At 33.4% G+C, this 16,074-nt stretch overlaps 1 protein-coding gene across 1 annotated transcript; it reads right to left on the bottom strand.

Annotated features, from left to right (window-relative positions):
* Positions 1-12,526: 12,526 nt before the first annotated feature.
* On the bottom strand, positions 12,527-15,802 carry LOC123717485 (DDB1- and CUL4-associated factor 13). Its single transcript, XM_045673490.1, has 5 exons — positions 15,536-15,802; positions 14,901-15,445; positions 14,556-14,722; positions 13,784-14,084; positions 12,527-12,792 (listed from the first exon to the last, which is right to left on the bottom strand). The coding sequence occupies exons 1-5, from the start codon at positions 15,612-15,614 to the stop codon at positions 12,541-12,543; spliced, it is 1,344 nt and encodes a 447-aa protein (XP_045529446.1). The 5' UTR covers positions 15,615-15,802; the 3' UTR covers positions 12,527-12,540.
* Between the last annotated feature and the right edge of the window lie 272 nt (positions 15,803-16,074).

The raw sequence follows: 16,074 nt of genomic DNA on the forward strand, positions 1-16,074 counted from the left end.
AACAAGTAAAATTTATATCCAATACACAAGTATACAGTATATATAATATTCTTAACCTACCATGTTTTAATTACTACAAGTAAAAAAAATAATTGTAGTAATTAAAAATTGGTAATAGAAAATTAAAAAGTTTGGTCCCTGTGGCAGTGTACCTTTAAAGCAGCATTTTCTCGCTGTATTGCGATACTTATTCGTTGAGTGAGGAAAGCACCAACTGTGGTCACCGGTACCTATCTACCAGGCGCCTACTCAATCTTTAATTCACGCCTGTGCACTTGAATCTTACGGCCCAAGAGTCCAAAGATAACAAAATAATATTAAAAATACTTAATAGTATTGGAAACTGTTTATTTTTTAATACCTTATGCATGTTTTCGTCTGTTATGCTAAAATTAACTATACCCCTTAAGATCCTTGAAGCCTGTGCTAGGAATTCATCTCCCTCAAGTGAACACGGCTCCCAGAATAGTACTAGTGTCACAAGTAAAAAGGGACTTTATTATTTTTTCCAGTTTTCATCACTTCACGCTCTGTCTGTCTTTTGATTCAATGGCTGTGTAATGTGGTGTTGCCGCATTTATTTTGCACTCTTTCTTTGCGCGTTTATTTTGTATTCTCTTGATGTTAGATGTTATTCCCGAGCGCTTTGAGGCCAAAGCTCTTTTGACTGGCTTCGGTGCTGACCGCAGTATGGAATGAATGATAGTTCTAACCTGAATAGAATGTTGGCCGTATGCAAAGGAATGTACGCTTCGGTAAAGGAACGCAATTTTCGAAAGCTATTTAATGTACACTGTATACAAATCTGTCGTGTACAGACTTGACGTATAAAGTCCCGCAGGGCTTTGGAATCTCTACGACTTACGCATTTTTTATTTAAAGGACTTATTTCTGTGTGTTCCAAGATCCACATAGACATAGCTAGACAAACTGTAAATCGTAAATCTAATCAAATATATCCGGTATTTGTTAATTGAAATTTTAAAAATAAATTTGTTCTGTCAACATATAGTATTCCATACTAATTATTTTGCATAAGGTATTTTAATGTATCGTATAAATTATATTTTGTTAGTTGTAACTAATGAACCGATTTCAAAAACTCGTATGTCAGTAAAAAGCAAGAAGACATTCTTGCACCTTCTCCTTAGAATTTCTTTCTTTCCTTATTAAAAGTTCCTGTACACACATAAGAGAGACAGTGTACAGGCAGACCGAGGAGAAGTAGTGCAAGAGCGTACGATATCCCAATCTTTGGCTTCCTAATCAGCTAAGTTACATCAACATCGACGAAACATAAATATTAAATTACGTTAAATTAATTTGTTTGTACATAAACGAAATCCCGCGACGCAATAACTTACACACAGCTTTTCAATAACCTATTTGGAAATATGATCTTTATCAATGTGAAAAGTTTATGCTGTACGGGTGCTGATAGTGGGTTGACACATTAAATGGGAATAGGAATGGATGAAAAATTATTCACACGACAGTATTGACATTACACATATTGACGGGGGTGTCGTATGATCCCGCGAAAATTTCTATAGGGTTGTCGTAAAACGAATTTTATGTTAATATTTTATGAATAATTATGTACAACACAAAACGGTTCGGTGGCCGTCAATACACAATCTTATACTAGAATAATAATTCCTGTGTACATAACTCTTTATAATATCTTCTTACTAGGAAGAAAGGCACACAATATTATCAGCCGTAAGGATTTGGAGAAATTCTATTAGTTTGGGAAAAAAGAGAGGTTAGACTGATGCTAATACCTTGCCTCAGGATAGTTCTCAAAAACGCACTAAACACTCACTATAAAAATTTAAATAGTGGACGTAACTATTATCAATTATAATTGACAAAAAGTATATATCAAAATAAAAATGTGTCTAACGTAACCCGAGTAAATCTCAACAATGACTCAACTAACAAATGTGACGATCGGCCGAGAAATAATATTAGTAATGTAAAAGTAGTATTGTCTTTGGTTAACATAGCTACACATTGGAAGAAAACAATTTCTTTTCCGAGGTTTCGCGTGCTTTACAGCGTTCGTTGTCACGGTGACTGAAGAATTGAAGAATTGGTGAAGAAGGTGTTGAATTTGAACCTTTAGAAAGTTGTGGTATTTGTATTTATTTCCCCGGAGTTGGTATCGACTATATATATTTTATTACTATTAATAGCAGTTTTTAGGTTGCCAGCAATATTTTGCCACAGCCCTACATCTTAGCGGAGTCGGATGTCAATGCGTGACGCATTTTAAATGTCTAGGGCTTATTCGTGGTTATAAATAGGAGAAATATTATCAAACATTCGCAGACCCTATACGCAAATATTGCGTTGGAGCGTTTTTGTTGAATATTGGAATTATATAATAAAATGAGGTTAAAGTACAGTTAATAATATCAAAATTTAATGTTGTTTAACTAATTTTAGCATTTCCTCCAACTTAGATTTTGTTCTCTTTGGAGTACAGGAGCCTCTTGGACCTTGGGGTTCAAGATTGGCGCCTGGTGAATAGTAACGATGAGCCTGCCCGTTTGCCCCTTCTTACAGAAATAGTTCATCTAAAGTTTATAAATTAAGACAATTTTACAAATAAGGATAATGTTTGATTTTGAATTTGAGTTATGAGAAACAAATAAATGACGAAACAATTTTTGATTTCGATATAAAAACATTTATACACCCTGTATCACCTCGACGTCATTCCACAACTGAGCGTTTAAAGGCAATTTTTCCCGCGCACTACCACTATGTAAAACCAGCTGCCCACTGAAGTAGTTCCGAACCAATTCGACTTAGGGTCCTTCAAGAATCTTCTTTCTTCCTCCTCTCTTTCTTGGTACCACCTCCTTCACCTCGACCGTAATCAAAGCTTCCTATCTGTTCTGTAAAAAAATCTAGTTAAAAACTGTGAACTGACTTTTTTAGAAGAAGCCGGCAACGCACAACATTGTGTCTACAACATTGTAGAGGGTAAGTTTTCACCTCGATGGAAATTTAAAGGGAAATAATTAAAACTTTCTAATATGCTTCTTAGCTTGCTAGCGATCTGGCAATGTAAGTCCATGGGTATATCATGGTGGTATCACGGCGGTATGAGCCTCCTGCCCGTTAACATCCCCTCTTAAAATACATTGCATATCAACCCCTTATTCTCATGTACAAATACAATTTAAAAAATTCTTTACCCAAACCACAGATAATCCACATAATTTTATTTTAAACACGTACTCACATTGTGAATTAAAATTTTGCATAAACTCATATTTTCAACTTGATCGATCACTTCTATGGTTGGGGTTTAAAGAAAAGATTTTTTATGGGTTTATGATTGACGCTACAGATGTTTAGAATTTTTTCATCGATAGTTGTGGCAAAAGTTTGCCTCGAAGAGATCGCTCAAAGCGATAAGGCCCTCCTTTTTCCATTTTATTTAATTATATTAATGTGTGTTTCTGAATATTTGCAACGAGGTGTTAATAAATAAATAAGTATTTTTACTTTATATGTCAGCTGTGCCGGACACATCGAAGTTAGGGTTAAAATATGCTAGGACAGATCAGGGTTTTATAATGATATGATTTGTTTTTTTTTTAATAAGGGGACGTTATACCGACAAAGGAATACTTAGAATTCGACACCACCTTTCCTCACCATTTATCGAGCAATGGCAAAAATACCGGGACACGTAGTCCGGCCATGGCCGCAACCTCCTTCAATTAATAATGATGGATCTAGAGTAAACTGCGTGAAGGAAGGAAAAATATTGCTGCGTAACGTTAGGGACTGGACAGAGATTGCGACAGCGGAAGAGGTGCTGCATGAGAACAAGATACGCTTCACAAGACTGCAGAAAAAGACACAAGAACATAAACCCAATAAGCCCTAACAAATGTATTTTTTTTATTATAAATTTCTTAATATCCCCGACGCTAGTATGCGGGACCCTTTTTTATACACATATATTGTTAAGAGTAGTATTGGCTTAGTGGCTACAGCGTGCGACTCTCATCTCTGAGGTAGGTTTGATTGGCTCGAACGGTGAAGGAAAACATCGCGAGGAAACCGGCTTGCCTTAGACCCAAAGAGTCGACGGTGAGTGTCAGGCACAGAAGGCTGATCACCTACTTGACTATTGCCATGCAACAGACACAGATCTGTGGCCTCAAAAGAATGTACTAAAACTGTTTTATAGTATTGTCTTTTGTTAACATAGCTTTTACACATTAAAGAAAATGTCAAAATGGACATATAGGTTATTGGCATGTGTAAACACTAATTTTCATACAAAGGGCAATCTTCAATCTCTGATCGGTCCTCTGAAGGATTGGTTGAAAAAATAGATTGGTAACTCAATCTATGATTTAAATATTGGCATGCTTTTCTATAGAAATGGATTGAATTGTCGATCTAAGATGGCTAAAATTGGATTGAGATTGAATATTAATTTTGGCCGTAAGAAAACACTTTTTAAACGGATTGAAGCTATGTATTATTATTATAATCTTATAATTATTTACATAATTTTTTTAAGCTTCAATCCGTTTAAAAAGTGTTTTCTTAAAACTGTTTTATGTTGTTAAGAATTACACATTATTAAGAATATAGATAATAAGAAAAAATATTATAAAAGTCCTATATGTTTAACAATAGTATATATGATTCAAATAACTTTACTAGAATAATTTTAAAGTTTCAAGGAACCAAACGTAACAATGCCCGGTCACCGCGTAAAATATAAAAATCGTTCCCTAGCATATTTCCCTAAGTGCCATAAAGTATGACATTTATTACGGTCAGATCTGCTTGAACCACTATTGATAGGCAAATGAGAGAGTTTTTTAAAAGAAAAACGATGTCTGCTTTTTATGAGTTCTTCAAATATCGCTATTCTTTAGATACCTTGTCGTTACGCGTTTTTAGCTGCAATTTTTATAGGTCAATATGTGTATGCTAATTGAAACTTAATAATTCAGACACGACTTGTTTTACGCAAGAAGTCGACTGTTATTTTTACATAATATACTCTTTATTACAAATAAAAACAAGTAACATAAATTTCAAGAGATGACACGGGCCAAGCGATAAGCTCCCGCTTGTTAGGAAAAATACCTACTGAGGGTAAAGTGCAAGAAGTGTATAACAATATCTACAAAAATAAAAATATAACAATGAAAAATTATAATTGTATAATCAAACTTAATCTAAAATAAAAAAAATAATAAAGAATTTAATGGTAAAGTTTAACTAAATTTCATTTTGGAGATTAACATTATCGCGCGTCGTTATTGTAACTGTTTCGCGGTAATTTGGAAGGAAAGGCTAAGTTAGCCTCTAAGGAAATTGTACTCAGCAAGGATAGACGGTACTTCACACCGGGCCATCGCTTGCAACTGTATAAAGTTTAAAGTCGGTCCCGCTTGGAGTACTGAGAGCAGGAACTCTTTGCTCCTTCCGCTTGCTAGCTGTTCTATGAAAAAATCTAGAAATAACCTGTGTACTGACGTTTTTAGAAGAAGCCGGCAACGTCGGGAGTACGTTTGTGAGTGCCTGCAACATTTTAGTAGGAAAGTTTTCACTTCGATGGATACCAAGGGAAATAATTATAACGTTTCTAATTAACTAAATATTTAGTATTTTTAATATATTGCGTTTTATGTAACGGTGTCTGGAACCGCTGCTGCTGCAGTAAGACTGCCCTTTGCTCTACTGTGTTATGATATGATAAATATAGTAATTAAATTGTTTATTAATGAACAGTTTGCTTTCTGCCAGTTGTAAATTTAAGCAGAAATTTTAGACATTTTTGTTGCGTAAATTAATAATATCAAATACATGTACGTAGGTACAAAAGAATCTCCAAATTGTCCCATTACGAGCGATAACGTCAATAACTCAAGGAACAGGTCAAGCACAATAGTGAGTGTCACCTATAATCGTATATTAAAGCCCTTATCCCTTTGAGCACCTCGCTGACAATAGAAAAGAATATATTGTCGAAAAGTGGCCACATAAAAATGACATACGGTTCCAATGGAAAAACCGACCGCGACTTTTAAGCTTTTCACTTGTCATATTCTGTGCAATTTTATATTTATTGTGGCATATGAAACCTTATTGCTGCAGAAAGTTAAAAATAATCTATGGTTACATAACGCATTATTATCAAAGTTCAAGCAGATATTACACACCTATATGGAATAACCTTTACGGCCTCTTCTTCTCTTTCTTTTTCTTTCTTACTCTTTCTTTTCTCTTTCTTTCTAGCTATTTCAGATTTGTGTATCTGCAAGTAGGTGTCCTGTCTTCTTTGCCAGCCACGCCGTTGACTTTGTATCTATGGCTGTTTACTCACGAGAGTGTTGAGTGAGAAAGTTAATTGGTGCACAGCAGGGGTTTGAATTTCAGGGATGAGAATCTCAGGCTTTATTCTGTATTCTAATTCCTATCTTGTTCTTGTTCGGCAAGAACCGCCTCCTCAAAAGCCGCCGGTTTGTCGCATTCTAGGATATTTGACCATTCTTTTTTACATCTAAGAAAAACCATTAAGAATATATCGCAAATGGGTTACCTCCACGAAGTATCAATATTTTCCTTATGGGCATAAGTTTTTTTCACATCAGGCGGCAAATGCGAAATCGTAATAAAAAGTCCATGTCGCATGTAAAATAGCAGTCATAATATTGAAAACTTCCAAAGTCCATCAATAAATGTAGCACTGTGTGGGGAGTTTTACGTCCATGATAGGGATGGGAACTGTGTCGGGAATTTTCCGAGTTATCGATAGCTTGGGGCTTAGATTTTTGTCATTTTCGGCAGTGCTGGTTGGATTTCCCTTAATTTCGATTAGTATTATTACTTAGCACAAATAAATTTGTTTATAGATAATATATTGTGACTATAAATTGAACATAGACTTGGATAGTCATTTCGTGAGAATTTGTTGGTCTTGTTAATAATTTCGAATAGTTTATTTACATAAAGCACTAATAAATATTATGTCAACTTAATACAAAAGTATTTTGTTGAATTATTTTTGCTTTCTGAGAATATATTATTATGCCCTTTGAAATAAACACAATTAAATCATAGCGCGATTTAGTTTGTCCATCTTTAAGTTTATACAAGGAAAAATGTATATTAAGACGATACTTTTCGCCAAGCCTTATTCCAAACTGCTACACATACACATGTTTTTTTTAACTTTAAGCCCATCAAACGCAGTAGAGGCTTCGTGTGAATACATCTTAAAATAATATCACATATTACATAGAAGTTAATGAACCTTTAGTTGAGATGTCTATTATTCGAAAGATTAACCTAATTTTCTAAAATTCAATTCTCTAATATTACGGTTTCGCTCGCGCGTAGGCATTATAATATTATAAATAATACATCTTTCAATCTTCCCTCAATATACTACTTTTATTTTACCCGATGAAATGCCTTTGATATACCTCTCATTATGAATAAGTCAGGACAATTGCGAGAATTTTCTTAAGCCTTAAAAAGATATATATATATAGACATTGTCATTACAAATCTGGTATTAAATTAAAACATGCATAATGTATTTCTAAAAACCGTACCGATAAATGAATTATCGATAAAATTTATCGCCACCCTAACGTCACCGATAGTTACGTCCGGGAGGCGTCAAATCGCATCGACCTCAACTATCAAAGAGAAATCTTTTCCGTGTTTCAATAACGACGACCGCGGCGTCAAGCAGACATTACAATCTTTATACGTATTACCCTGAAATACATACAAATATTTACAGACCTTGTTTTACGTTTTTCTTCTTTCTATGGTAAAAATAATAACAATACTTTTTATTTAGTTTGAGCAATATTGGCTTAAGCGTGCGATTTTCATGTTTGAGTTCGAATCAAGTTACATATAAAAGAAAACAAGATAAAATAATAAAAAGAAACAAAAACAATAATTTATAAATAAAAGTAATTTAACAAATAACATCCAAATCTATAATTTATTGTCAGTCATAAAGCATGCCAAACGTCACTTAAAGGCGCCAGTTCTTTAATTGACACGGTCAAAACCAAATATCGATGACATGTGTCAGAACCTAGACCTCTACTTGTCTATAAAATATATTTTTTTTAATTTATAGTAGAGTTGATTACCGAAAAATGAAAACAATCTGACGGTTTTCTTGAGGGCAAGACCAATTTGGAGCAGTAGCGCCACTGGATTATTATTCGTTAATCGGAAGTTTTTGCCTTTTTTTTTTAAAAATGCGCGCATTAATAAAATGTATTTTAATGTTATATCTAAAAAAGGCATTATTCTTGGCAAGTAGGCGATCAATCTTAAATAGCACACGTTACCAAATTATGATATGCCAGTTTCGTTTATTTTCAATGTCACGTGTCACCATGCGAACATGGTTAATATGCATTAATGTATAGACGATTTGAACAAGCTGAAGGTTGAATAATAAAATGAAGTCTGATTAATAAATCTAATATGATGATGTGCAAACTTCCACTTAAATAGCGATTTTTGAGCTCAAAGTAAAATCGTAAAACCATTTCAATGTTTGATTTTAATTTCGGTTCTTCAAAAAAATGCGTACCAGTTCTTAAAAGTTCGGCAACCCATTTGCGATCCTTCTGGCAGTGTAGCGGTCAGCGGTATTTCTTAACATCGGCTGAGGCTCTTAGCCGTTTGTCCCGTTGAAAAAGTAGGTTATTACTTATTAAGTAATTCAAATAAATTTGGTTCCAACTTTAATATATTACGTTACACTCACCCATAACTATGTATGACAATCTCGTTTAATTAAGTAAAATTTACTCCTTTTTAAATCTATTTTTGTTCCCTTTTCATTATTTTCTATACACTTATTATAAACAGCTTTTTTGTTATACAAATAACACATTAAAAACCAAATTCGTTTAATAACGTTGTAGATTACCTTACGTTTAATATGAAAGTATATTACCGCACTGGTGCGCAATGTTTATCGCTAAATCACAACAAAGAGCATCATTCCAGTGTTGTGAGGGCGTGAAATTATTTTCCTTGCCGTATGCAGATTAGGGTGGGGTGCACACGTAGCGTAGGATTAGTTCCGGTTTACTTTTTATAGGATTTCGATGATAAATGTTACCAATGGATATGCTAACGGATGGTGCGTGAAACGTATCTTAATAGCCACTTTGAATTTACGAAATTTATATAAAGTGGTAACAGTATTTAGAAGCTTTGAATGTTGTTAATAAAAACTAATCAGCAATGTATGACAACACACTCATGGAGATGAATGTTGTTGTTGTTGATGACGGCAGATAAGCATGAGGCTCGTCTGCCCCCAATCGCAAAATATAAGATTTTAAGTAAAATACATGATTGTACGCTTACGAACATTTGTTTCCCTTATCTTTATCGTCGAGTAAACATACAGTTGGGATGTTTAAGTACTAATATGTCGTATTCCTTCAAATTGTCATCAAACTTATAACAGAGAAAAGTTTTATTGTGTACATATAAGTAATTAATATTTTAAAAGTTCTGCGTTATTCCGCTATTTTTATTTTTCAACAAATCATAAACTAATCTCATGTTACTGTAATGTAATCTAAACTAAAATGATAACGCTAAAGTATTTTGATTGAACGCACTATTATGAACTATTGGTTCTAATTAAAAAATAATTTCTTGCTTTGGACATTCCATTCGAGGAAATGCTATATAACATTATGCTACAGAATAAACGCAGGTTGAACGGCGGAGCACAGCGGTTTATTAGAATGGCCATATGACCACAGATTACCAAAATTTCATTCAATTTATATATATATTTTAATATTATGGCAATAGTTTTGACTTTATGCCAGTTTTAAGTAAACATTTATATTTTTAATTTTCACATATTCCTTACTTCATAATTATACACATTTAATTTCAGACGACCCCAACGATTTTCGTACTCGCGTAGCAGATGCTACGTAGGTTTTGATTCAGACAAAAAACGGGAAAAATTGAGGAGACGGGAGGATGGGCGATGGATACAAAATATGATTTATAGACCGGCCGTCATTGGCAATACGCTTTCTATACGTCACAAACGTGTCACCGCTGGGCCTCGGGGAAAACGAAGAAAAATACGCAACCGTGTCGATTTATATTGGATATTTATAGGTTATGTTGAATCTTGTGTACAATAACGGTTTTGTTGTATGGGATGTTTTGAGACGAAGGTTTAATGTTATTTTTATATAATTTTGCAAAACACGAATAATAATCTAGCTACTACCTACTTCATCCAGGAGCAGTTACACAAACTACAATTATTTCAAAGATTCAATTTTTTTCGAGATACATAAGTACTTTACTTAGTTTAGTTTTTTGACGCCTTACGACATTTTGTGTATAAAATATATAAAAAATTGTGTTTTATCCTGAAGTAAACAAATGTATTACTATTTTTTACATTTGAGGACCCTTTTAAGTAAAAGGGTTCGCAACTCTTCCATCACAAAACACTGTTAATTGTACTCACAATATTAGGATGTACATTTTACAGGTTTCAAACATTTATCGCACATAGATGTATAGTTACTAAACACAACATTAACACAACATTAACACAACATTTTCATATTGAAAGTGATTTATGTATTAGCTTATACCGACACAAACCAGTTTGTTAGCGTATTTAAAAGGCGGTAGCGGTTTTTAAAAGAAAATAACTGCGACCGTATCTAGAAGTCACAGAAATATATATGTAGTTATTTACTTAGCTGATTACCTTTATTACCTTTCTGAATTATTAGGGGAATCCGTATTAAAATATAATTTAACAAACACTTTCTTTTTTCTTTGAGATATCTTCGAATAAAACTTCGAATCGAACAATAATCGCTCATATTGTCAGTTACAATACAATTTGTTTGGAAACTCGACGCGTGATAGAAATAATAACAAATGATTCGCGCCCTAACACCGTCTGGCGTTGAAAGATCACGCCTATTGCCGTTTTACTGATGAAAAAAAGAACCATTAGTTCACGCAAAGTGCAAAATGATTGGTGAAATACGATGTTTCGACATCTTACATCGATATCGTGACAAACGTAACTAAAAAAATAAAAAAGCGCTATTTTTATTGCAACTATATGTGGTATGAAATTACTGACCTTTGGATCAATTTTACAATGACGTACACATAAAATAGACCTGTGCTACAATTTCCGAATTCTGTATTTGTTTTAAAATATTTTTTTTCTCAAGAGGCAAGTAAGTGTAATCTGTGCCTGGCAGATACTGGAATATCGGCCTTATAACCTTTCCGTCACCATACGAGCGAGTGATAATGTAACGACTTACAAATTTAAATATATTTATTTATTAACACTTCCTTACATTACTATATAAAAAGTGAACGTAAATAAATGAAAAGGAGGGCAACTGGCGGCCTTATCGCTTTCGAACGATCTCTTCCAGGCAACCACTGTGAGTAAAGAAAAAATGTATTAAATTACATAAGGTAGGCAAGAAGTGCAAAAATACATATTACATATAAATAAGAGAGAAGTTATAAAGAGGAAACTAAACAGGAACAAAAAATAAACTAAACTGATACTGGATACATGACAAACAATAAGTAAAAAGTGCACATGAATCACGATATACTTTTTGAACAGACATAAAGGGAGTAGTCTCTCACTGACCACGACTGCTGTTAAGAATTGAAAAGTCGAGCACATAAAGAATCCAATAAATAATCACGTTAGGATTACTTGTTATGTTATGTAACTTTAACGCCAATACAACACCCTACAAGATGCAGACGTACTTTGATACAATAAACAAAAGATGTAAACATAGTAACTAATGAGGAAGCAATAATATTAAATTTTGAAAAATTATAAAAAATACACTACGAAGGTGCAGGTCCCCCCTACTTGGCGAGACTTTTGGCATGCGGTATTTTATACTTCGAAATAACTGTTCAACATTGTTATTAATTCGGCCCCACATGGAATACTGTTCTCACCTCTGGGCGGGAGCTCCCCAGTACCAGCTCCTTCCACTTGACCGTATTCAACGAAGAGCGATTCGAATCGTCGACGACCAATCACTTTCCGTGCGGCTTGATCCCTTGGCGTTGCGTAGAGATGTTGCGTCACTGTGCATCTTCTACCGCATTTACCATGGGTAGTGTTCGGAGCTGAGTTTCATTAACGGACGTCAAATACAAATTACCATCCGTATCACCTCGACGGCCGTCGTTCCATAACTGAGAGTTTTCTAAGGCAGTTTTTGCCACGCACCACCACTATGTGGAACCAGCTGCCCACTGAATTATTACCCAACCAATTCGACTTAGGGTCCTTCAAGAAAAGAGCGTACCAATTCTTGAAAGGCCGGCAACGCACTTGCGAGCCTTCTGGCAATGTGAGTGTCAAACTATGTGAAATATTTTAACTAAATAATTAGACAAAACATCTTTAAAAATTTATAATAAAAATCAAAAATAATCATAAACAATTTATTCATCTTCCTTAACAACATGTTTTTGTCTTTCGGGCACATGAGGTACTGCACCAGGCTTGCTATGAACCCGTCTGTTCGCATCTTTTCTTTTGGCCTTCTCCCGAATAGTTCTTAATTCCTTCTGAGCGTTTAGTATGTGTTTTGGTACATGTCTATGGCGCGCTATTCTTTTTATCTGTGGGTGACTTGCAAACTTCTCTTTGAGAGCATCTGCGTAGTTCAGGGCGGTGCGTTCACGTGGTTTTAACTGAAATAAGTTTCGTATTTATTAATTTCATAACAAACAATGAGAAAAAAATTTGTGCGGGTACTAGTGTACACAGGAAAGAAGTGGAACTTCTTTATGACCTTATTTATCGAAAAATGATCTACTATATGCAACTTTACAGAAATTGCTTAAATAAAGTTAAATTAGATAAAGTTTAACAAAAGGCTTTTATTATCATAGACATGAATACAAATTATACAATTATTTCATTTTACCTTATTACTACTAAGATTATTACAGAATTTCATTAATTGTACTAGAATTATTACTATCATTGCTATCGTTATTATATATTTTTGTTATTAATGGCTTTGAATCTCTTCGAATCGACCGTGGTAGGGACAAGAAAAAGATGGCATGTAACGGAAAAATGTGACGCGTGAAAACCCTATGATTATTTAAATAACATGACTAAATAAATGATTCTCTAAATAATATTTTGGTAAAAAATATAGCTGTTGTCACTTAGAGATAATGTAGAAATGTTATGCTGTATTAAATCATGAAACATTTAATAAGTGGAAAAGTGTATTGAAAGCTTCGAGGCTGTATTGGCATTTATGCCAGCTACAGTTAACTCGAAGTTGTAAATCACAACATGTAAGTTATGGGTACAATTTAAATATTGCAATAAAAAAATAATTATAAATGTCTAATTCAACATGCACAGTCAAACGACAAATGCATTATTTTAATTAGAAATAATATTTTATATTATTAATAATTTAATTTCCACCGCAAAATAAATTTATGTGAATAGAATGTATTGCAAAACTACATAAAAAGACATCTAGCAAAAAGAAATATGACATTCACAAATATTTATATATATATATACATATATATTATATATATATATGTATGCCCTAGAAGGCCAGTCAGCCTTCTCATATTGAGCAGGAAATCACAACCGAGGATCACCCATTTAAACGGTTAGTTTATTTATTACAAAACTTGAATAAATACTCACAACACCTAGTTTTTCTGATGCTCTAGCCTTCCACATTCTAATATTCATTTCATCTGAACCTGACAGAATGTATTTATTATCCAAAGACCATTTGACACATGTCAGCCTTTGCATTCTCTTTGTATGGTAGACATCTCTCGAATGGCCTTTGAGTGTTTCAAAGATCCTAACAGTCTTATCATAGCTTCCAGCAACAAATTCTCTTCCTGTAGGTGCATAGTCAAGATCTACCACTGCAGAAGTGTGGTCAAGATGGATATTTACTGGTTGTTTTAACTTTCGAACATCAAATGTGTATAAACTGTAATGAGAAGTTAAAGCTAATTATAAAATAGACATAAACAATTTCTTTTTTAAATAAGGTTAGATTAACTTTAATGCCAAGTGTCCTTAAGCATTCACCACTGTCTAGGAGAATCCATGAATGATTTGTATACAAAATATGTGCTAATTACAATGTAATAAATAGTTTTAAGACAGTATCAAGAGCCTGGCAAGCTAGCTAATAAATGTAAAGAAGTTTTATTGTTTTATTAAGAATTCTTAATTACAATCTAAGATGGTGTTTGTGTATTAAATTAGAAATCTACATATTATGATAACACAAATTTATTGTTTAAACTAATATTTATAATTCCTACATAAGCAAAAATGCAATATACTAATATACATTGGTGATTAAAAGTAGCTTTCAACTTTTAAGCACCTCTTTTTAAAAAAGGGGTGGAAACATGAATCCATTTGTATAAATATATTATTATGAAATACTCACTTATAATCTTCATTTGCCACAGTAAACATGAAGGCCTCCATAGGATTCCATGCCAGTGCATTTGATCTCAGTTCTAGTACAACTTTCCTAAGTGGGCCAGTTTCTCTACAGTCATACAAAATTATACTTCTATCACTAGCACATGAAGCAAGTAAATTTGTTTCTACCTGAAACATATAAAATGATTATTGTTGTTTTTATATTAGCCAGATTATATAGTAGACTCAATATTTTCTTTAGATTTTGATGCATAATCAAATCATAGGTGAGAATAGTTCCCATTACTGGGTAGTGTAAAATTTTGATATTATCAAAAGACAAAAACTTTTAAACATACAATATTACCTGATTAAATGCAACATGATGTAGACTATCTACACCCCATTTAAATACTTTAACAGGTTCATTTCTAGTATTTTCCCATAACTGGCAATTTTCTCCACAAGTAGCAAATATAGGCTTATTTCTGTGATGTGAAATACCAGATACTACTGACATGCTTAACAAGGTATTGACAGGTTCTTCATCTTCAACATCATGAACTTCAGATTTCCATGTTTTTATAGTTTTATCATCACCAACACTGCTGAATGTCTCCCCATCAGGTGTGAAACAAATAGACCGAACCCATCCCTCATGGGCAACAAAGTTCCGTGTGCATTTTCTAGATGCCAAGTCCCATAATCTAATTTCTCCGTCAAATGCACCACTTGCTAATACTGCAAGTCTTTGTGGATGCTTGGCCAGGCTGGATACCCCATCTGAATGACCATCTAGACTACCCAAAAAGGGCTTGGCAAACACTCTCTCCAATTTAACAGCATTTAAAGCCCGAACGTATTCGCGTGGGGCCTCCAAAGGATGAAGTGTTGGATCATAATTCCTCTGAACTGAAAATGTTTGGTAGTTTTTATAAAAAGATCTTTTACAGTAACACAAAAAAGCTTGTAAAAGTAATAATTATTCCAAGAAAATCTTACTTTTGTGAATATCCTTTTTAGTTGCGCGTAAATAATCTTCAGGATTTCGACTAATAACTTTTATTTTCAGCCCAGACATATTGCATTAGTTTGTATATAATTTTGGCGCAAGCTTAGGATAAGGTAACAAGAATACCGATAACAGATAACTTAAATGTTTAGAGTAGAATCCAAATTAATACGAATGTTTAGTTTGTCATCAGTGGATGAAGAAAACAACAAAATACGCATGATTCTAACCTATAATCAAACGTCAAGGGTGACCAATAAAATACCGAAAATAGTACCTAATTACCCGAACATTCCTAAACTAAAGTATTTTTATTTTATTGCTTACTGAAAACCCAAAATTTATACACCTTCACCTTGTCTGTTGGGAAAACATTCAACTTTGATATACGTTTTCAATAACATTTAAATAATTATTAAGTTTTTGTTCTTAAGAAAAGTTGTGACGCAATGCAAAAGAAAATCTTATATTTCTAAGAGGGAAAGTATGTATTTTTTTACTAGTAAAGAGAAATATAAAAGACTAGATT

The sequence above is a fragment of the Pieris brassicae genome, chromosome 12, assembly GCF_905147105.1.
Source record: "Pieris brassicae chromosome 12, ilPieBrab1.1, whole genome shotgun sequence".
In the NCBI taxonomy this organism is placed as follows: Eukaryota; Metazoa; Arthropoda; class Insecta; order Lepidoptera; family Pieridae; genus Pieris; species Pieris brassicae.